This window comes from Arachis hypogaea, chromosome 5 (assembly GCF_003086295.3).
Source record: "Arachis hypogaea cultivar Tifrunner chromosome 5, arahy.Tifrunner.gnm2.J5K5, whole genome shotgun sequence".
NCBI classification, from domain to species: domain Eukaryota; kingdom Viridiplantae; phylum Streptophyta; class Magnoliopsida; order Fabales; family Fabaceae; genus Arachis; species Arachis hypogaea.
Genome location: NC_092040.1, coordinates 99,055,478 through 99,078,549, shown reverse-complemented (window position 1 = coordinate 99,078,549; position 23,072 = coordinate 99,055,478). Strand labels below are relative to the sequence as shown.

General features: G+C 30.5%; 3 protein-coding genes and 1 non-coding gene across 4 annotated transcripts; 3 read left to right on the top strand and 1 right to left on the bottom strand.

Moving 5' to 3' along the window:
• Positions 1 to 7,475: 7,475 nt before the first annotated feature.
• LOC112802205 (uncharacterized) lies at positions 7,476 to 8,839 on the top strand. The gene has a single exon (XM_025845311.3). It carries the CDS (start codon positions 7,908 to 7,910, stop codon positions 8,577 to 8,579), a length of 672 nt encoding a protein of 223 aa, XP_025701096.1. The 5' UTR covers positions 7,476 to 7,907; the 3' UTR covers positions 8,580 to 8,839.
• A 5,353-nt stretch (positions 8,840 to 14,192) lies between these two features.
• On the top strand, positions 14,193 to 15,977 carry LOC112802204 (uncharacterized). The gene is made up of 2 exons (XM_025845310.2): positions 14,193 to 15,503; positions 15,644 to 15,977. The coding sequence occupies exons 1-2, from the start codon at positions 15,111 to 15,113 to the stop codon at positions 15,815 to 15,817; spliced, it is 567 nt and encodes a 188-aa protein (XP_025701095.1). The 5' UTR covers positions 14,193 to 15,110; the 3' UTR covers positions 15,818 to 15,977.
• A 39-nt stretch (positions 15,978 to 16,016) lies between these two features.
• On the bottom strand, positions 16,017 to 16,959 carry LOC112802203 (uncharacterized). Its single transcript, XR_011881568.1, has 2 exons — positions 16,467 to 16,959; positions 16,017 to 16,352 (listed from the first exon to the last, which is right to left on the bottom strand). It is a non-coding gene; the product is annotated as an uncharacterized protein (transcript).
• A 1,135-nt stretch (positions 16,960 to 18,094) lies between these two features.
• On the top strand, positions 18,095 to 19,532 carry LOC112802202 (heavy metal-associated isoprenylated plant protein 19). The gene is made up of 3 exons (XM_025845307.3): positions 18,095 to 18,460; positions 18,551 to 18,632; positions 19,130 to 19,532. The coding sequence occupies exons 1-3, from the start codon at positions 18,449 to 18,451 to the stop codon at positions 19,372 to 19,374; spliced, it is 339 nt and encodes a 112-aa protein (XP_025701092.1). The 5' UTR covers positions 18,095 to 18,448; the 3' UTR covers positions 19,375 to 19,532.
• Positions 19,533 to 23,072: the final 3,540 nt, after the last annotated feature.

Below are 23,072 nucleotides of genomic sequence, written 5' to 3'. Positions count from 1 at the left end.
TAGTAAAAATTATGTTAATTTTATTATAATTAAAATAAATAAATTAATATTTTCAAATGTTATATAAAGTTTGTAATATAATTATAAAACTAAAAAGAGTATTGTAGAAACTGAATAATTCTTATTTAAAAATATTCAAATATTAATATCTTTATTATAAAAAATTATGACTACTATTTAAGTCTTGTTGTATGACGGTCACCAAAAAAGTTTTGTTGTATGACAAACACTCTTCTTTTTGCTACTTTGATTTAATATATATATATATATATATATATATATATATATATATATATATATATATATATATATATATATATATATATTCGACGCAGAGATTCCTATGAGATTGAGGATAGCATTCCTACTTTAAAATTCTCCATAAGAAAAACTTTATCCCTACTCCCACCTTCAACAGATGATTTTTGCTATGGATTTTTTTAAATAAAATAAAAAATATATTTTTTTAAACATTATTTTTAAATTTTAATTTTTTAAATACGATTTTTTTGTTTTACTCCTACAAATTCTCTTCAAATATTTTAAACCTCATATTTTTAATTCATTATCATCATTTTCAAATAGTATATAGATCTACAAATAGTATATATGAATACACAAAAATACACAAACAACAAGTATGACTTCTTCAAGAATTTTTTAATTATAAATTAAAAAATAAGTCATATTTAACAATAGCAACTATTGTCATCGTCTCTAAAAATACACATGTACACCGAAATAAGCCATATTTAACAAAAAAAATTTTAATTATAAGTCGTATTTTATTTTTAAAAAATTTATTTATATTTTTTAAAATTTATTTCAAAATAAAATAGGAGTTATAATTAAAATAATTCTTGTTAAATATGACTTATTCTAGTGTTTTTGTGTATTTCTGAAGATAATGATAATGACTGTCATTGTTAAATATGATTTTTTTAATTTATAATTAAAAAATCTTTGAAGAAACTATACTTGTGTATTTTTGTGTACTCTATATACTGTTTGTAAATCTATATACTATTCGAAGGTGATGATAATTGATTAAAATAGATTAAAAATGTAGAGTTTAAAATATTTAAAAAAAATTACTAGAATAAGACAAACTCTATCATTTTTATAGAATTTGTCAGAGATGCAACAAACTTACTCTAAACAAAAAAAGTTATATTTAAAAAATTAAAATTCAAAAAATAGGATTTGAAGAAATATAAACTTTTTTTAATTTTATTTCTAAAAAAAAATCCTTTTGGCTATTCAAGTTCCTATGTTTGGGTTTTTCTATGGATACAAATGCTTATGGATTCCGTAGTCATCCCTGCATATAATACATATATTTAAACTTTTATATATATACTGAATTATTTTATTTGAAAGAATAATATATAATAATTAATATAATTAATGGAGATGTTATCAATTTGCGTCGAATTTTAACTAAAAGATAAAGTACACTTTGTTTTTGAAAATTTGGTAAAAATTTTAAAAATATTTTTAAGTTTTATTTTATTTTAATTTTATCTAAAAAATTTTTGATTTACATCAAAGATATTTTTAATGGTTAAAGTTTTAAAAAATTTAAGACTAATTTAATAATAATGTTTAAAAATTATGTTTAATTTATTTGTGTGGAGGATTATTTTTATGAAATTATTGTTGAATTGGTCTTAAATATTTTAAAAATTTAATCGTCAAAAAAATATTTGATACAAATCAAAAAAATTTAAAACAAAGTTAAAATAAAATTAAAATAAAATAAAATTTAAAAATATTTTTAAAATTTTTATTAAACGTTAAGAATAAAAAATATACTCTTAATTATATTATGTTATTACGTTAAATTTTGTTAAATGATGTTAGATTATATCATTTTTAATAATAATGTTCATACATACCTACATGTTTATACTTTTCATAGAAGATAATTAAATAAAGATAGAGCGATTTGAGATATTTTGTTAAACCAAAACGAGAGACGGGAAAGAAATACTCGCGCCACAGGTACATGCTAGATTGACAATATATCATATTAATTTTGTCGTCTTTTTTTATTAAGTGGTTGATCACGACATTATAAACTGATATAATGTAAGATAAAGTATTATTTTGGTGTTTAATATTTATGGTGAATTAAATTTTAGTTTTTAATATTTTAATTATTTTATTTTTATTTTAAAATATTTAAAATAATATTAATATTATTTTATAATTAAATTTTTTATTAAATTTTTCACTAATAATTAATAAAATTAATATACTATTAATAATATTTTTGTTAAAATTATGTTTTTCTCTTATTTTTATTTTCTCAATAAGTTCAATTTTTTTATTTATTTTTTTCTTTTTTTATACTATTAATTTTTTTAGATGAATTCGAGAAAGAAGAAAAAAAGACTAGAAAAATAAGATTTGGTCTTGTTAAGAGGGTAAAAGTGGAAGAAGGGACTTGAGCAAACGTAGTTTTAACAAAAACATTACTAATAATACGTTAATTTTGTTAAGTGTTAGGAAAAGATTTGACGGCGGAATAATATTAATGTCATTTTAATTTTGGGATAAGAATATTATTTTAAATAAATATTTGGGATAAGTACTATTTAGTCCCTATTGTTTAAAAAAATCAAATTCGTCCCTACCCTTATTTTGAATTTAAAATCTACTTAACGTTTTATTTGGTATTAAAATCGTTCTTTTGACCATTATACCCTTCTCACTAACCCTATTTGCTCTCCTTTCTGACCCAATACTTTGTTCTTCATCTCAACTGTCATACTCTTCTTCTCATTCTTGCTCACACACTTTCTTTTTCTCTGATCAATGGAGTTTCTTCGACAGTGGCCACATCGCTTTATGTCATTGACCTCATCCCGACATCTCTGACGGATAGTACTCGGAGTTTAAGAGTCTATCTCTGTTCGCGTTTACAAGGACTCTTCCACTAACAGTTCCTTCGGTTATGGCTATGTTAACTTTGACGCAGCAAACAAAGAGAGGGAGTATAAGCAACAATGGTGGTGGTTCCAGATCTCCTTTTCCTCCCTTTTCATGCGGCAATTTCCAAGAGCAGCAACGACGGCAGTTTTGGTGGTGGTGGCTACAGTTTTGAGCTCTCTCTCTCTCTCTCTCTCTCTCTCTCTCTCTCTCTCTCTCTCTCTCTCTCTCTCTCTCTCTCTCTCTCTCTCTCTCCCCCCCCCCGCGTTCTCACTCTCTTCTCAAACTCTTTTTCTGGTGACTGAATCAGTGGTAGTGGCGGCAGATTCCTTCACCGTCACGCCCAACGCTCCCTTCTTTTCCTCCTCTCTCACTTAATTCACTATATCTCTCTTATCTCTCTGTTTTAATTTTTTTCTTTCTTTCAAAAAAAATATGAATCACTATGATGTTGAATTTGAAGAATTGGATTGCAATGAATGATGTTATTCGTACTATTCTAGAATTTAAATGTATGTTATTGATGATGAATTTTTTGAATTCGAATGTTATGTTGTGTTGTGTTGTTGTTGATAGAGTTACTGCATCTCTGTTGTCTCTTTATTTTAATTTTTTTCTTTTTTACTTTAAAAAAATATGAATCAATATGATGTTGTTGATGAGTTCGAAAAATTGGATTGCAAGAAGTGATGTTGTTGATACTATTTTTAAATTTGAATGTTATGTTGTCGATGATGGATTTTATTTTAATTTAAATGTTATGTTATGTTGTGTTGCTGATGGATTGAAATGGATAGATGTGGGAAGGAAAATAGCTGGTAGTTGATGGGAATAAGGATGGTGACAATAGTGGTGGTGAATGGGGGAGGGGGTCAGAGGAAGAAAAAATATAAGGGTATTTTTGTGTGAAAAGTGTGAAAAGGACGATTTTAGTACTAAATAAAATGTTGAGGATGATTTTAAATTAAAATAAGGTTAGGGACGAATTTGATTTTTACCCTTAAATCTTAAGGATAAAAACATTACTTATCCTTAAATATTTTAAGTACGAATATACGTTAATTTGAAGATATTTACAGATTTTCATTAAGTGATTTATCTTGTTTACAATGTATTGTAAACAAGATAAGTATGGCTATATGGCAACATATCACGTTTACAAACGTGAAACGTGAGAAATAGCTATTTAGTCATATTTGTTTACAGTGTAAACGAGATACTTAGGATTAAAAATTGTTTACATAGTAAACGAGATAGAATACGACAAAAATCAATCTCCTATAAAAAGATTAGGAAACCATTGGTAGTCCTCAGAAATCTCTCAATTCTTCTTTCTCTTTCGTTTTTCTTCGAAAAATTTAGCAAAAATGTCTAGTAATAGTGGTTTCATTATTGTGATGGTGTATCCCAATTATCAGATGAGAAATAATGACAGCGGAGTTATATTTGGGTATGAAAGTCCTGCGTTGTTCTAAACTCAAAGAGCAAATTCGTTGTCCAAGTTAAAGAGTATGATATTGACACACGTTGGCGGTGCAGAGAGAAAGAGGTTGGTAGAGTTGGATATAGATGCTAGCACCAATGAAAAATGGTGTATTTCGCTTTCGTCTATTCTAACTAGATGGCGATGAACATGTGCGTCTAATATTTATGTGCACGGCAGAATTATGGTTGTACAAGTGATGGAGCTTTCTACGGAGGTTCGTGATGTTGGTAGTGGTGGTGCAAGCGGCTCGAACTTTATTCCGGGTGACCCTCTGCTCGCACCACGACGGTTGCATTGTGCTAGTTCACTGCAAGACATGGATGTTGAGGATGAGAAATTCGACGAAGAGTACGTTGCTGATAGTCACAAAGTAGTTCCTCTTACAACGACGATGACGATGAGTTCATACCTGAGACTCCTTTTGGTAGATCAGTTCGATACCTTTTGCCTGCTCCGCGTCGAATTTCAGAGTTATCATCTGTACCCAGTCACTACCATATATTAGATTTGGATATGATGCACAAAAAAATTCTGTATTCGAATATGGGGGTCGACGATTACAACATCGATGATGGTGTGGAATTTCAGATTGGTCACATATTCAAAAGTAGAGAGGCAGTACTGCAAGGTGTAAAAAGTTATAGCATTTAGAGAAGTGCCGATTATCGAGTAATCCAGTTAGATCGGTTAAGGTACTACTACGTTGCTGGCAATTTATAGATGGTTGTCCTTGGAGTTTCCGTGTCGCCCTCTGACAAAATCTGGAATATTGGTGAGTATTATTTTTGATTTGTTGTCTTCTTTGTTGTTATTATTTTAGTTAGATTTTAATTCGATTATATTTAAAATAGTTAGGGAGGTGCGTAAATTCAGTGGATTACAGATGTGTCTGGCCCCACCATGTCACAGGATCACCGACAGTTGGACAGTAATCTCATATGCATAATCATCCCACCACTCATACAATCCAGTCCATCAGTGCCTATTTCCGTTCTATAGAGTACAGTGAGATAGAACTATCACTTCAAGCTAGAGATCTAGTCCGTAGGAGGAGTTGGCACCCGAGGACATCTGAGGCACCTAAATTGAGGTAGTCACTGGTGGGCAGAGAAAGGTTAGAGACCAAAATATAACTTTGGCAGGTAACTTTTCAAAATTCCAAAATAATTTCACAAGAACAATTTTTAACACAAACAAACTAGACATAGCTGTCATATATTATTATTATATTGGTCTTGAACTTTCTGAAAATTTAGCTATTAGGGGGTATATTTGACGCAAATCAAAATTTTTGGAGCAAAATTGAAACAAATTAAAATAAATTTTAAGGGTATTTTTTAAAATTTTGACAATATTAAAAGACAAAATATATATTTTATCCAAGATTTTATCAATCAAATTGGTCATTCGAACGCTTTTTAATTTGATTATGGAGGTAAAACTGGTGCTGGACTTAGATATGGGGAAGATTGGTGCTTAACATTGTTGTGGTGTCAGGCACAACTCGGACTCAGCGACTTCTTGAACTTAATTAAAAAAGCAAATTAACAGAGAAAACGGACCATCCGATTTCATATAAATCATCAAAAAAAATTTTGATCATGGAGAAATCGCATGGTCCGATTTATTTTATGTGAATTTTATATTCTCTCTCCATGCAAAACGGACCCTCCAATTTGCTTCCAAAAACTTAAAAACAAAGAACTCGGAGGGTCCGATTTCTTAACACCAAATCTGAGCAAAAAGCTATCCCACAAATTGGTGTAGCACCTCCATCATCCATAACCTGACACAACACCTTCACCTCTTCCATAACAAAAAAAAAAAAAAAAATCAGCCTCATTGGAACATTATAAATTAATCAATTTTATTCTTCAGTCACTCACTTATTAATTTTCATCAATTATTGATGATATAGAATGTTAACTCATATCATACATGATATGTAGCATATCCAATAAAATATTGAATAAATATATTTATAAAAATCTATCAATTTAGTGTCGTTAGGTTATATTAGGAATATGATTTGTTTTAATTCAAAAAATAGACTAAATTGATAAATTTTTATAAAGATATTTGTTGAACATCTAATTTGACATGTTAAATGTCATATATACTATCAATTAATATTTTATATCATCAACCGTTAACGAAAATTATTAATTAAATACACCTATAAAACTAATTTACCGTAACATTATTAAAATTTAATTCTCTATTAAAAACTAAAAATTAATTTATTATCTTTGTTTTTAACTTAAAAAGTATTTAATTTTAATATACTAATAGTTAAAATATTGTATACAGTCATATAATCGTATTTATTTTATGTCTGATTATTTTGTATTTTTAATATTGATGAAAATAATAATTATTTTTATAATGTGATATTATATGATGAGAAAAAAGTTAAATAAGTCTCTAACTTTTTAATTCAAAGATATATAAATGTGTGACTAATTAAAAATATAAAATCATTTTTAATATTGTAAAATATGTAATATTTAAGTGTCCATAATATATAAAAACAAATTGATTTTAAATTGATTTTTTGAAGAATTTAGATGTTTCTTATTTTAAAAATAAAAAACATTTTTATACTTTTAATTAATACATAATTTATTTGTTTTAAAAACAAAAAATAAAAAATTTATTTATTATTTATTTTTATTTAATTAAATATACATATAAAACTGTCTTAGCCAGTACATTAAAATTAAATTTATTAAAAAAAAAGGAAAGCACATGATTTTTCTATCCTAGGTACGTGCCGTGGGTCCTAATTCCACACCCACACCACGTCCACATCCACGGACTCCACGCACCCATTCAAATATAGTTAATTGCCAGAAAAGAGAAACCAAAAAAGAGCGAAAAGAAATCCTCTTTCCCTTCAATAATGGCCAACGGATCTTGCACGGAAAAAAGGGAAATTCAATAAATGACAGTACACACCACCGTGAAAAACAATTCTAAATTTCTCAATTACCACCGTTTACCAACAATAACCAATAAAAAATTGAAAAAAAATAAAATTAAATTTATTAGTATTATTCTGTTAGGTTGTATGCAGCTTTTTTAGATATTTGGAAGAAAAGAAAAGAATGAAAAAAAAGAAAAAATAAAAAAGTAAGAAAGGAGAACGAGGCGTCCGTGATTAATTTTTTTGGCGATATGCACGCGCCTGTCACTTTCTGGCATTATGAATCAAAGTAGACAAACCCTATCCCACTTTTCCAACCACTATATATATACCCTCCAACCCTTTCTCTTTCCTCTCACACAAACACTCTTTCTCTTTCTCTCTCCTGGATAAATTATTTCACACTCTTTTTCCCACTACAACCCAAACCCCTTCTTTCTCTCATTTTCTATCTCGTTTTAAAAAACACTTTCCCTCTATCCGAACAACTGAAGAGAAAGGAAAATTAAAAAAAAAGGAAAGAAAGAGAACATTTTCTTTGCCATTCTGTAACTATTTTGGATGGAGGATTGCAAGGAAAAGAGAAAGCGAGTCAGTTGTGATGAAAACTCGGAGGCCGGCTCGCCCGAGTCGAAGGTCCTCCGGGTGGACCCGTCCGATTCTGAGTCTGTTCGTGTCGATTCGGGTGTTGACTCGTCCGAGTCTCAACTCACCCGGGTCAACTCGGGCGATTCGTTACTGAACTCGGAGGACTCGGTGCGTGACTCGTCCTGTGGCATACAAGGGGACCTTCTTAACATTCTCGATGATACGTACATCGTTCCCGAGCGTGACTCGGCGATGCAAGGTCTTGACTCGGTGATAAAGAGCTTCGAGGAGGAGATTCTCGCCGCGGGTTCGGATCCGGGTCAAAATCCGGAACCCGAGTCTGGTGAGTTGCAACCTAACTTGGGTTACCTTCTAGAAGCATCCGACGACGAGCTTGGGTTACCGCCGTCTACAGTAGCAACCGAGTCCAAAACCGATGAACCGGGTCGCGCCGCTTCGGATGTAGTGGACCTCACCGGTTTCATGGGTTTGGAAGATGATGTCTTCGGATTTGGAGCCGGGTTTACGACGGAGTGCAGTGGTAGCGATGGCGGCGCCGGAGGTTTTACGGCGTCGGATGGTTTGTTTGAGTATTCGGATCCAGCGGATATTTTGTGGCGTTCGGAGTCCTTACAAGCTATGTAGGTCGTTTCGTAGGGGAAAGCGTTTCGGTGGGGAAGAAACGTGTATACCTTGGGAAATGTTGGGGTTAATGTGAGAATAGAATGGTAAAAATGGACTGAATACAAATGTTTTAGGTGGCAGATGACTAGATGTGAAAAAGATTAGGATGTAGGTTTAGATTTAATGTTGTTTATTACTAATTATTAGTAACTGCTTTTAAATGGTCTGATGGATTCACTTGAAAGAAAGTGCACCCAAATGTGCCGCAAGCAGGTTTATCATTTATGCTTTCGTTACGGGATCTTTATTTTTTTTAAAAAAATAAGTAAACAAAAATACACCTGAAATAAATTAGAATAAATAAAAAGTACAGATTCATAGAGATTATTTTAATAGATAAAAGTATTGAGCAAAGATGATTTTTATATTTACAAGAATATGATTTTGAATATGATTTTAATAACAATATAAAATAATTTTATATATAAATTTAATTATGTAATACTTTATATCATGTCAATAAAAATTATATTTTTATAATTATACAATTTTATAAAATATTTTATATTATATTTAGAAATTAAATTTATTTATCTATATATATAATTTATTTTTGTTTTATCAGAATTTGAAAATGTTATTTTTTAAATTTAATTTATTGGCTTTATATTTATTCTTAATTTTATCTCAATTATAACCCCATGTCCACCTATTTCCACCTCCTCTTGTCTAACTTTATCACCGCCACCACTAACATCTCATTCCACCACAACTATCCTCACTCCACCGGTGAAATTCCCTCCATCTATCACCACCAAAAGTATCCTATATTGCAAGTTTGCAACTCTTTTCCCTACACCACCACCGTCGCTACCAACTCCCGTCACGAAAATAATCCCACCTTCCCCACACCACCGCTGCTGCTACCATTTAATCTCACCCTAAACCTCACAGAAGTCACTAAAACTGGCACCCCACCCCTCAACAATCACCATAACAAACAAACAATAAACACAAAGTGAAGAAGGTGCGCAGATTCAACAAATTTAGATGGAGGCGATAGTGGCAGGGAAAATTCGTTCTATGATTCCACTCCTTCGTCGAGGCGACGGTGATGGCGGTGTCGATAAAGAGCCAAACGTCAAGGTCGGCGGTATAAAATATAGAACGGAAGTCCGAAGGGTAAAATGAGAAAAAAGATTTATCCATATTTTTACTAGAAAAATTTTGATGACAAAGATAAAAGTTGACGTAAATAATAAAATATTGAAAATAAAATTAAAACAAATTAAAATTTATAGATATTTTAAAAATGTTTAATAAAAATTAGGGATACAATATATTTTACTCTATTAATGTGCATTATTCTTTTTATTTTAGAAGAGTACACAACACAAGTTGTGTGAAACAAAATGAAAATATGTCACATAAAATTGTTGATGTGAAATTACATTTTACAAAGTCATTTTAAAAAACTAGACACAGTTGGACGTTTATTAATATTTTATCTATTAATCTATTTTTTTATTTGTGATATGGAATAAAAATAACTAAAGATTAATTTTTTTATAATTAATGAGAAAAATAGATCAAATAGTGAGTCAGAGATTAAATAGATCAAATACTAAAAAATGATAATTATTTTTAAAATATCTAATGTTATCAGTGACAGACTATTAGTTATTTGAATTTTTTTTTTTTCGGATTGTATCTTTGAAAGAATTTGACTCAAAATTTGATAAACTAATTTGAGGTTTTTTTATTTACACAGAAAAAATCTTAATTAAAGAATTTACGTACGGTAAAAGGTAAATTGTAATATGCTTATGTTTAAACTAATTACGGTGATTATATATGTATTTTAAAAGTTAAAATTATTTTTTTTTAATTTTGATAATATTTTTTAAAAAATCTTATTAAATAATAAAAAATATTATTTTAATATTAACAATATTTTTTAAAATGTTAACTATTATAATTACTAATAGACATATTAAAATGATCCATTGTAAAATGGAGTTACAGAGACCTGTAAATATATCACCTGGGAAACCAGAAATAAAGGCTGTAGTTACATAGGGATAGGCATGTGGTAATTATTATTTGTCCTATATCTGAAAAAAAGACAGCGTTTGTCTGCCAATTCAGTTAAGAGTTTTGAATTTTTTTACCGTCAAAGGCAATTTTTTTTAGTTTTTTATTTTAATAAATATATCAAAAATTTAAATTTATATTAACTTCTTAAATGATAATCTTAATATGCGTTCATAAAATATATATGTTAATTAATTTTTCTTAAGAGATTAATGATTATTTGACATAAAAAATGTTTTTGGCCAAAATATATGTTGAATTAAAGAAATGAACGAATATTTATCTTTTGTTAACAATGTATCTAGGTGACATCGAAAAAAAAAATGTATCTAGGATTTGATTTTGGTGCACGGATACTTTTAAAATTTAATTTTGATCCCTCCAGATATTGGTATTTCTGGTTGAACAGTAGATTTAAAATTCAAAAATATTAAAATCCTCAAATAGTTCCTGTTTTCATGGGATTACCTGAAACCAAGTTAATTTAGATCTTGGCATGAAGTCTAAACTATTTTGGATGAAGGCTGCAGCTTTATTTTACTAGAGAAGTGAAGTTATTTGATGTCTTTGAACGGATTAAGATTGAACATAAATAGGATAATATCTATAAATTTGTGGTATTGATATCTATTTGATTTGTAAATTATGCATATTATTCGATCCACACTTTATTAGGTTAGATACGATCTGATCTACACTCTAAAGGAATCAAATTGCGGATATCTTATCTATATTTTAGGATTCAATCTACAGATCCGTACAGATCGTTATTTTCTCTTCTCTTCTTCAGCGTCGTTCGGCCGCGCTCTTCTTTTTTTGGGTTGATGGTCGCACCACTATCTTTGTCGATTGACAGTCACATCCAGACTTTTATCGTAGTTTTTATCTACCTCGTCTCTCGAGATTTGTTCCTCGTCTTTGCCTCTGTTCTGTGTCAATCTTGTTCTCATAATTATTTTGCTTCTATTAGGCATTTTAATCACGTTTTTACTTTTGTTTTTATTTTAATTTTTCTTCTACTTAACTGCTTCAATTCTATTTTTTTCATCCACTTTCTTAGTTTTGATGGTTTGACAAGGAATTTTATTTTAAAAAAAGTTAAATAAAAATAAATTGTGTTGTGTAATTTCTTGAGTTGTGCCTCTCTTGTTGTATTAATTTTTTAAAATTTAAATGCTATTAGGGTTTAGTTTATTTAGTGTTTAGTTCTTGTGAAATTGTTAGTGATTTAATATGATCTACTGTATTATTTTTTTTAAAAATTCTAGATGTTTCTTTGTTATGTTTTTTATTTATTTTAGAGTCATATATTAATATTTTTTAATTTTCAAATTTTAAAGTATATTTTTATTTTTTGTTTTTTGATCGGATATATGTGATATTTGATTCTCAAATGTGTAGATCAGATTCGAGCGAGTGCAAATATTAGATCCAATCCAATCTAATAAATTTAGTGCAGATTGGATAGAGATTTTGATTATATCCTATCTGATCAGAATCTTGTGCAGCCTTAGAATAGAAGATGGTGATGAGTGCCAATAAGAGACTCTGATTTTAACTCTTAAGCAATAAAACTTCATATCCAAATCTTACCAAAACTTTTATTTCACATAAACAGATGTGTTCCTCCCATTTATTTACTTACTTTTACAAAAAAAAAAATCTTTCAATAATTTTTATATGTGTTTTGAAATCAATATATTTGCTATTTATTATTTTAAATATGTCTTAAATATATTTAAAATATTACATCAAATCTTTATAATACATCTAAAATAGTTTAATTATACAAAAATGAATTATTATCACATCCGAAACTGAAACCACATATATATAAGCACTTAGATGGCCTGTATTCTTTCTTTACCAGTCTCATTCATAAACAAAATTTGATAATGCTCCAGATTTTTTTTGGCCGCTAGTTGAAATACAGAGTTTAACTCAAAAAAATTTGTTGCAGTGGTGAATATTTTGAATCGTTTGGAAATGGAAAATGGAAAATGCTATTCTGTAAAACCATGAAATGTTTTCCATTTAAAAACTAGGAAAAAAAAGTGCATGCTTACTATTTGAATTGTTTTATAACAAATGCAATTTTCGCGTATTTTCGAGGTTGTTATAGAAGTGACGGGTATACCATTATATTATTTATAAAATTTAAATTAAATAAAACTAATTGTAATTCCTTAAAAATAAGAAATATAATTAATTGAAAAATTAAAATAAAATATTAAATTTAAAGATCGAGTAAAAGATAATATTTAAAAAATGAGTAGTATATTTTTTCATAATCTATTAGGTAATGGAATCTGTTCGGATTTTACGATTTCAAATTCAATATGCAAACCAATTAAGATGGGATATAATCGGTTTTTACCTGATTACCTATTGAGGATAATATCCAATATATCGGTTGTGAGAATATGGAGGTGGTGGATTTAGAGTTAAATGATAGTAAGTTTACTTGGTTCATGAGCTAATTCTGCAATCGTATTCATTGGGTGTTGGTTAATGTGAAATGGGTTGAAGAATTTTCTGAGACGCGGCTTAAAAGTGGGCAGAGAGGTTTATCAGATCATTGTTCGTTGATAGATTTTGTGCTATCATCTGAAATACTTGATTAGAAAAGAATGATAGGATATTCAGGAATCAAGAAAAAAGTGTTGCGAAAGTTATCAACAAGTCGATTAGGAGCTACAAAGAGTGAATATATTTTGATATTTTTAGTTATTGATGATAATTTTGGAGATAACTACAATTTAATTTTCTATTTTGTTACTTAATAACTTTATACTTTTTAGCTGCTTCACCTTGTTATGTTGAGTTTTTTGTTTAAAAAAATTAAAAAATATATCCAAAATATATGTACCAAACTCAATGAAATGTAGGTACTTTATAAACTACAATATTCTAATTTTTTTTTGAAAATAACTAATTTTTACATATGTTAATTGAAAAATTATTTAAATTTATAAATATAATTAATAAGTATAAAATTTAAAATTTTAAAAATTAAATCGATGTTTTAATTATTAGTTTAGTAGTTTAATCCATTTAATTTTAGTTTGACCGAAATAACCAAATTATAATAAAGTAGTCAAATATAAAAAAATAGCCAAATATGAAAAATTAACGTTAAGATTTATATATGTATAAAATTTATGATATTATATATTACATGTTATAAAATAATAAAGAATAAATACCACAAAAAATATTAGTATAATGATCTCTTATCTAAGTTGTTTTATTTGAAAAGGAATAGTATTTGATACCTTTTAACTTTTAACAAATATATTTAGTTTAAATTAAATGTATTATTTTTGGTATTAAAATTAAATATATTGTATTAATAGTATTATAATGATGGATACAATTTATGATAATAATAATAATAATAAAAAAATGTTAACGAGTTATAACTCAAATTACATATTTTTTATATTCACTTAAAAAGTTGGAGTTCGAATCTCATTTATAAATTTGAAAAAAAAATAAAGAAATAAATATTAAAACAAAAAGGCTTGTGATTAAAAAAATGCTTTGTTTGTGGGCCAAAATATTCGGCTCAAATACAAATGAAAATCTAACCCCGAGTATACATTTTCTTTGCATCGCCGCACTTCATATCCTGTTTTAGCCCCCAGGCATTATTTAAAACTCTAGGTCCAGGGCGACCACGGAGGAAAAGTTCATAGCAAAGAGAGAGTAGTATCACAGACACCCAAGCAAGGCCTTGAACGGAATCTGGCGTGGGTCTCTGGCCGCTCCGAATTGGTGAAGTTAATGAAGGTATTCGTTATTGGTTACAGGGGGAGGAAGGGGCTGTCTTCGGGCTCTGCGGTGTAGACGGCGACAAGAAGGAGAGAGGGCGTCCAAGATCTAGAAATTCCGGCGAGCCTTCCATCCGATGATGTCAATAACCATGCAGAGATTATTTCAATTCACAGGTTTGTTGAAGATGAAGAACATGAGAACATTCGAAACTCTCTCTCTCGCGGCAAGCGTAACATGCACCCGGGCAAAACGGGTCGGTCAAGGGGGGCATGGATCTCTGTTTTGGATCTGGGCTCTTTGTGGGCCCGGGTCCCTGTCCAAAAAAAAAAAAAAAAAACTCTAGGTCCAAATATATTTTTATTATTTTTTTGGGTTTAACTATTCCCATTTTCCTTTACCAAACTCGTTTGTCGTCACAAAAACAAATTGATTTGCAATTACACAAAATAATGGGCTTAGCAGAAATAATTTTTTCTATACGGATCCATTTTCATCCACGTATTTGGAATATTCTTATCAGGTCCTTTAAGGACCAGCACGAACTTTGCCCACCAAAGACAAATCCATGATGGAAATTTAGAAACATTATTCCTTTGGCAAACGTTCTAATTTCTCTTATCCACACACCACACAACTCGGACCAGCTCCTCCTTTCTTCCCACATCATCTCATCCCTTCCCAATGGCCTTCACCGTAGCCACTTCCATCAGTGGCAGCGGCGGCGCCAGAATCCTATGCAATACCTCCATCCCTCACCGTCCTCACCTCACCTTCCGCATAACACCATCAGCTACAGCAACTAAAAGATGTAGAGGAAGCCTTCACGTGGTTTCTGCAACCAAGAAATTTTCCCCTCGTTCTGGCAAAGGCCGACGTGGCAGCACGACGACCAAGGATCAGGATCAGGACCCGCAACCGACGGGCGAGATTGAAGACTCAGCCGTTGACGATGTCGATGACGGTTACTTCTTGCCGGATCTACCGGGAGAGGAGAAGGACTTCTGGGAAGGGCCTCAGTGGGACTGGCTTGGCTTCTTTGTTGAGTATATGTGGGCTTTCGGCGTTGTTTTTGCGGTAACCTCCAATACTCTTAATCTTCTAGTTTACCATAGCAATTATGATGGAGTTTTATTAGTTATTTGGTACCCTGAGATTTTCTTTAATGTTAGTTAGATTACTCTTATTTGAAACTTCTAATTGTCCTCAAATTGCAGTTAATTGCTTGTGGGATTGCTGTGGCAACCTACAATGAAGGAGCAACAGATTTCAAAGAGACTCCTGCATACAAGGAATCTGTTCAGTCTAGAGAACTTTTAGAAGGACCTGAGGCATCTGACTCCGACATATTTGAATCCAATCCAACAGAAGTGGCTCCAAGTTTGAACTAGTACATTCATATATACTGGCTGCAAACATACTTTTCTCAGCTGAGTTTGGTTTGTAAGATAATGCTTTTATTCACATGGGTTTAAGAACTCAAACTGCCTATAATCTTTTGTAAGAATATCAATTCTAAGACAAATCAAATTCAGCGGTTGTATGTGAAAATTTATAAACTCTCTTTTTTAGGAAAGCATGAAGACTATATAACACCAAGAACAACTACATATTTTAATACATAGACAAAAAGATAACATAAATTAATGACATATTTAACATGAAATAATAAAACCTAGTCTCAGTCTCTTCAAGTGAATCCTACATGAATTAAATACATTATTTCAATCTTAATTTTAATTAGTAGTAACAACATTGCTAAAGTCATCAGCTCTAACACTCCTTGAAATGCTGTGAGCAATAGAATTGACAAAGTCACCAGCCCTGCCGCCACTCTGTTATTTGCCTTTAAGCTCGTGCTCTGGCTACTTCCAAATTGGAATCCCATCATACTTGATCTTGGTGCAACTAAAACTGCAGGAGAAGCTACAAGTTTACAAAGGAAGGAGCACTTTAGAGCATGATTCAACATCTTGGATATTGCTAAAGGAAACTATCATCAAAGTGAAGTGAATGTTGGGAATAAAAGTGATTGTATACCAGCAACATTAGAGCTGTTCTTTGCCCTGAAGGACATTGGAGAAGCCGGCGAAGTTGCAGGAACAGGCACTTGGAGTTGTTCCCCTACAACAAAAAAAGTGCAAAAATTGATCAATGAATATCATCACTGTCCATAACCATATATATAATATAGGATTCACTTAAATATGAAGGTAACCTGGGCAGGTGATGTCAACTTGAAGGGCACAAAGTGCCGGCAGCTCTAGAGCAAGCGTCCTGTTAATGGGGAAAGAGCTCATGGTAGTGTCATTTAGCAGAAGGCAGAGACAGTGAGGCTCTTGGCTGTAGAGTTGCCTGAGGTTGCCGCAGCATGCTTGCACAGGAGACTTAGAAGTACCCTGCACGAACGGTGCGCAAGGGATGAGAGGAAGGAGGGTTGATGTGCATTGTGCTATGGTCGGGTTAGAAGAGCTTGGATCTTGGGAAAGTGTGGTGGGTGGATGGGAAATCAGGAGCAAGAAAATAATGTGGCAGAAAATAGAGACAAGAGGACAATATTTCTGTGTAGCCATTGTGTTATGTTTTCAGGTTGTGAGGTGCAGTGAGTAATATTTTCCATGGTTTCTAAATAGAAAAAAAAATGTCAATCTTTCTGTGTGAGTTATTACATGCATGGTGTGTGAGTTTCATTGAACATGTACTTCTTGTTTATCCACCATCCCAAATCATGCTATTGCATCCCATTTCCCCATTTTCCCACATAACAAACATGATGTACTTGATGGTGATAGACATAATAAAATTAACAATGCTAAGTATCAATAACTTGTTACAAAAATTTTATAATAGTTGAACGATTTGTAGTCCGACTCAGTCATTCATATTCAATAATCAACTAACGTCATTATCAAAAATAAAATCTTTATTTTACACATGAACATGTTTCAGGAACTAAAATTTTCCAAGTTCTTATAAATCATTCTTCTTTTTACTTCTCCAAGAACATTTGGATAATTGGTGACCCGTAAAATACAGCTTGTTGAAGGGGCACGTTATGCTGATCCCTCCTGATATATGAAACAATCATACTAATCAAACACAAAAAATTAGTCAATAAATCAATCATTCGTATGGAATATAAAATATATATCGAAAATAAAAAATACAATTTTATATATAAATACATAATGACTAATTTAGTGACTGAATTTTTAGATACATGTAACATTTTTGAATGTCAGGTGTTATTATATGTAAAACTATTCTTATACGATATATATACAAAAACTTTTAGAGGACCAATAATATTTTTATATCACACTGAACTTTTGACATTTCATCTGTTTTTATACACACGCATGCGTACATAAATCAGTATAACTATACCTACACACATAAAACTTGGATATATGGACCATTTTATTTTACACCTATCTATGAGTGTTAACTATATGTTGTCCAAAAAACTATGATCTATCTAGCTAGGATCATATACATTTACTTTGGATCAGAAGATTTAAGCAATATAATACTATAATTTAATATACTCATGTGACAACAGGGTTACAAGGAGAAAGTCCCCCTCCCTTGACAACTTTAGATGCATGTTTGTTTCTTTTATTTTCTGTGAAATATATTCCAAAGGCATATCTGAAACAACGAATTTCATATGGCACGAGTGCAACTTTTTTTGCTTCATTTAAGTATCAAGATTAAAGAGATGCTATTAATAAAAAATTCACTGTTCAATTGCCATGCACTAAAAACTAATAGGCACAAAGAAACCAAGAATAACATGTTCTACTAGAAAACAGAATCAGGTTCTGTCACTAAATGGAGAATCAGAGTCTTCAAATTGAAATGCAAACCAGCTCATCATAAACCCTTTTTGGCCCTTCAAAGTTCTCTTTATTTCCTTTTAAGATAGTCTTTTTCTTGTACCATTTTTCATCATCTGTGACTTTATCCTTTGTTTCTCTCTTTTTCTCTTTCTCTTTCTTTGTTCTTCTCCTAGTGATTTCATGACAGTGAAGGCAAGACTTAAGTCACCATCGTTTCTGAAAGTGTTTATATTAATTAATTAATTTATTACCATCTCTAAATCCTTTGTGTTGTTCACGCAGTACTTTTGCATGGTGATGAGGATCAACATCGATTGTAGCGGTTGTTATAGAAAAGTTAAGAGAGTCCTTCTTGATGTGCCAGGTTAGACACAATTCATTATCTTCTTTCTATTTTCTCATCGTGATGAGGATCCTTATTAATCATATGAAAATTACTCAACATCTAGAATTTTTTACTAAAATTTTAATAGTAGAATAAGGTGGCACTATTTTTAGTTCCAATATTACAAACGAAAAGGCATTTCTCTAAGAATTTCCTCACACAGTACTTTTGATCGAAAAATCAATCTGATTTATTTCGTAACTTTCGCTCAATAAGAAAATGGGTCAGATTCTACAGGATCAAACCTGTGGGACTTAAGGAATGATGGAATGGAAGAAAAAAAATAAAAAAAATAAGCATTAAAAAATGGTTTTGTTTGACAAATTTAAGACAAAAAAGTTAGTAATATAACTATATATTTTTCTGATGATATAAACTTAACCATATGTTAATGGCTATATGCACTAATTCTTAGCACCAAATAGTTGTGAAGTTGAGAATTATGTTGTTTATTTGTTTGCATGTTATTGTGGCAGAGTTGGAAATCCATCTCCTAGAGAAGAAGCAGACAAGGGTAATTGTGGGAGGAAGGTTCATACCACAAGATGTGGCTATCATGATAAGAAAGAAGACTAATCGTAGGGTTGAGATTTTGGACATACAAGAATTTAGTGAGGACAAGGATGCTGAACTAATGGAAGACCATAAATCAATGACCAATAATAATAACTGGACTCTCTTAGCCACCCACCAGCATCAAATTGAAACGTGTTTGGTTTGAGAATGATTAATTTCTGCGTCATATTTAACCCACAACTACTCTCTGAAGTGTACATTTATTGATCTTCTCATCTTTAACTATAGATTTTTTTCATTAGTCACTTTCATGTGTTTGTATGTACTATGGTCCTAAGATTTACACAGTTTGTTTTTCTTTTAGCATCTTGAATTAATTAGGCCTTGTTCTAATTAACAGAAACAGGGGTAAGATATTATGTCGCCTCAAATCAAAATTTGACGTGTCTTATTAGTTATTACAACTTTCTAAAAAAAATCTCTTGTCCTATTACAAGCCTAGAGAGCTAACAGAAAACAACAAACTACAGTCATAACAAAACCAAATGACTTACTACCTTTTTTTTTAAAAGATAAAATTACTCTTTTATTTCTTACTTTTTTTTTTCCTTCTCCTAATACCACAGTTTCACCTCATTACCGTTAGTCAATATCAGACCCGGAAAATTTTAATAATAAGGGTAAAAATATACAAAGATTTAATTTAAGTATAAATATATTTATAATTTAAAATTAGAACTATTTATATATATTAAAAAAATTAAAAATAAAAACGGATATATATATATATATATATATTTGTTGAATTTGAAAAACGTAAAATTAATGTGATGATCAACATTATTAAAAATAATTAATTATAAAATTGTTAAATTAATTTTATGGTTATTATAAATTAGCAGCTTAATAATTTTGTTGGAATTTGTAGATTCTGTTGTTGGACCAAAAATTACAACAAGCCCAATGTAATATTCAGCCTTGTACAAATTTTAATTGATAAATGGCTGAAATAATTATTAATTGGGTCAAGAAATTATTCCTGCGAAGCCCAAAACAAGGCTTTCAATTGCCCCAACATTTGGTTGGTCCGAATTGAGAGAAGAAAGAATGAAATTGAGCGTGAGAATGAAATTGAGCATGATTAAGTTCGGTTACCTACTCCCACTAAGGAATGAAATTCAAATTCAATTAACTTGGTTTAATTGCATTGGTAATAAGAGAGAGAAAATTCAAAATTGATTTGATAACTTTTATTACTCCATTGTTATTATGGATAGGGATAGAAAATGTGTTTTAATTTGTTTAACTCTATTCATTGCATCCAAAAGCTTTCTCTCTCTTCTCTTTCCTCTCTTTCTTTCATTTTGGTCACTTCACTGACAGAAAAAGAAGAAGATGCAAGCTATCAGAGGAAGAAGAACAGAAACTATGAAGAAGCAAGCGGTCAAGGTGATCATGACCCTTGCAAAAAGAAGATCTACAGTATGGCGTGGCTGAGATCTTTTCTACTAAAGGTAAGAAGTGGAGAAGAAGCCTCAAGATCACCATGCCAAAAATGGTAGCAATCCAATTCGGTCAGAGAAGAAGATCCCTATGGTATGGCTCGTTTCTACTTTTCGTTCATCCATCACAGAAGGTAACCACTGTAGTTACGTGGAGGAGGAAGCAAAAGTGGAGCAAATGAAACTGTCGAAGATCAAGGGTCAGAAATCCTTCTTGGGGACCAAGTCAAAATGAAAGGTTCAGATTGATGAAGCTTGCTGATGAGAAGGGATGAGAGAGAGAGGTAATTGCATGTTGGTTTTGCTTTTGGTTTCCCTCTCTCCTCTCTCTGTCCGAACCGGTTTCGATATTGAAGAAGAAGAAGTTGGCTCGGTTGATCTATTTCAACCTTGGAAGCTTCCCCTTCCATATTAAGGGTGAACGGCCAAGACTTGAGATAAGGAGAGTAAGCACAAAGTTCTTATAGCTACCCAAGCTAACAGAAGTTCTTCTCCTTCAATGGGTTTAATTTTGTATTTTCTTTAGTTTTGTCTGTCTAAGTCTCATGGTGAAAAAGGCAAACAGTTTGAGGTTTGTAAGGAAAAGCCAGTGAGAGAAAAAAGACAGAGTGTACAAAATTAAAGAAAAAGCCATAGGTGTCTTAGAGGTCTTTTATACATCTATATTGTGTATCATGATTCTATGGGAATCCCCTTGAAACAAGTTGGGTTAGCACTTTGCAGTTGAAAGCTTGGTAGGTGACCAAGTCAAGTTCAGGATTGAGGATAGATTCTGTGCTTGTCCCGGATAGAAAGCATAGTTCTTAGGGAGAATTGGTGTATGTAATCAAGATGATTATAGTGAAATTCCATCATTGTTGTGATGGAGACTAAATGTAGGCTGCATTGCACTTAGCAGCTGAACCAGGATATTTCTTGGTTTGATTTTCTCTCTCTCTTCTACTCCATTTCTGATTCTGTTGCATAGGAGATAAAATTGAAAAATATCTCCTGACTGATTACGAGACAAAAAGAAAATGTCTCTTGACTAGTTACGAGACAAAAAGAAAAAAAATCTCTTGAAACTATTTTAAAGGGCAGAAAGTAACTCTCAGCAAAAAAAAAGGCTAAAATTTAACCTCTCTTCTCTTAACCACAGATAACTATCAGTATTAAATTTCTAATAAATTGATTAGCTTATAAAAAGTATATTAATCTAAAATAGTGAAAAGATAATTTGTAATTGTTTTCTTTATTTTTAACACGAATAAATGTTATTTTTCTATATATTTTCTATAACAATTATTTAATTATTCGTTATCTCCTGCTCAATTATAAAGTCCATTTGTTATAGTATTTACAGTATAAATAATTTTTTAACTAAAATAATTAGTACAAAAGGACTATTTTAATAAAAAATATTAATATATTGATACATATGTAATATGTTTTTAGTCTTAACAAATTTTTAAAAAATTCATTAATAATTAAAATCATATTTAATTAAAAAATTAAACTTCGATTTGATTATTAATTAATTAGCTAGTACCGTAAAGTTAATTATCATTATTTGTTATTTTTTATTGAGTAGATTAATTATTTTATTTTTATACTAGATCAAATTTAACAAGACAATTATTATTATATGTTAAATTTAACAAAATAATTTTCTAATAACATAAAGTTCAAGAAAAAAATTATATTTTATTTTTGGAACAAACACAATTTAACAAAGAGACAAACATATATATTTACATATATATTTTTTAAATATTTGTGAGGGCAAGTACTTCATTTGTAACATCCCATTACTCTAAACCTTACCTCTAACCGTAAAGCGAAGGATAACAAAGTGTTACGACAATTCTAAAACTTACAATATATAATATATATCCAAGAATTTATATAACTAGAAGTTCGAAGAAGGAATAAAACTCAAAGTCACGTAAAGCGGAATTACAAAGCGCTAAGCGTTCACACGATTGACTAAAAGCGTAAGTACGAACAGAACAGGACATAATACATATAAAATCTTGTAGATAGCTCTAGGATACACAAGATAATAATTAAATTAACAAGATATATATATGCCAAAAAGAGGACTAGTCAGAGCCTGCGGAGTTTAGGCCGACTAGTCAAATTAAAATATAAAAGAGTTTTGGAAGTTTAAAACAGCAACAACTTATCTCTCAAAGTTTTTCAGAAATAAAGCTTCTAAGGCAGCAACGTTAAATATACAAAAGATGAGAAAATACTACAACAAAAGTAAAGTGAAATAAAACATAAGAAAGATCATCCTCTACTCTGTCACCATATCCACAAATTCACCGAGGTGGGTTGCGACCTACATCTTAAAAACAACAACACATGATATGAGAACCGGAAGTTCTCAATATAGTAACAGTGCCCAATATGTAAGATA

Bases quoted from the DNA above. Each gene is read 5' to 3' on its own strand.
- LOC112802205 (XM_025845311.3), top strand. From the start codon at position 7,908: ATGGAGGATTGCAAGGAAAAGAGAAAGCGAGTCAGTTGTGATGAAAAC.
- LOC112802204 (XM_025845310.2), top strand. From the start codon at position 15,111: ATGGCCTTCACCGTAGCCACTTCCATCAGTGGCAGCGGCGGCGCCAGA. The intron at 15,504-15,643 runs GTAACCTCCAAT...CTCAAATTGCAG, and splicing joins CTTTCGGCGTTGTTTTTGCG to TTAATTGCTTGTGGGATTGC.
- LOC112802202 (XM_025845307.3), top strand. The intron at 18,633-19,129 runs GTTAGACACAAT...TTATTGTGGCAG, and splicing joins AGTCCTTCTTGATGTGCCAG to AGTTGGAAATCCATCTCCTA.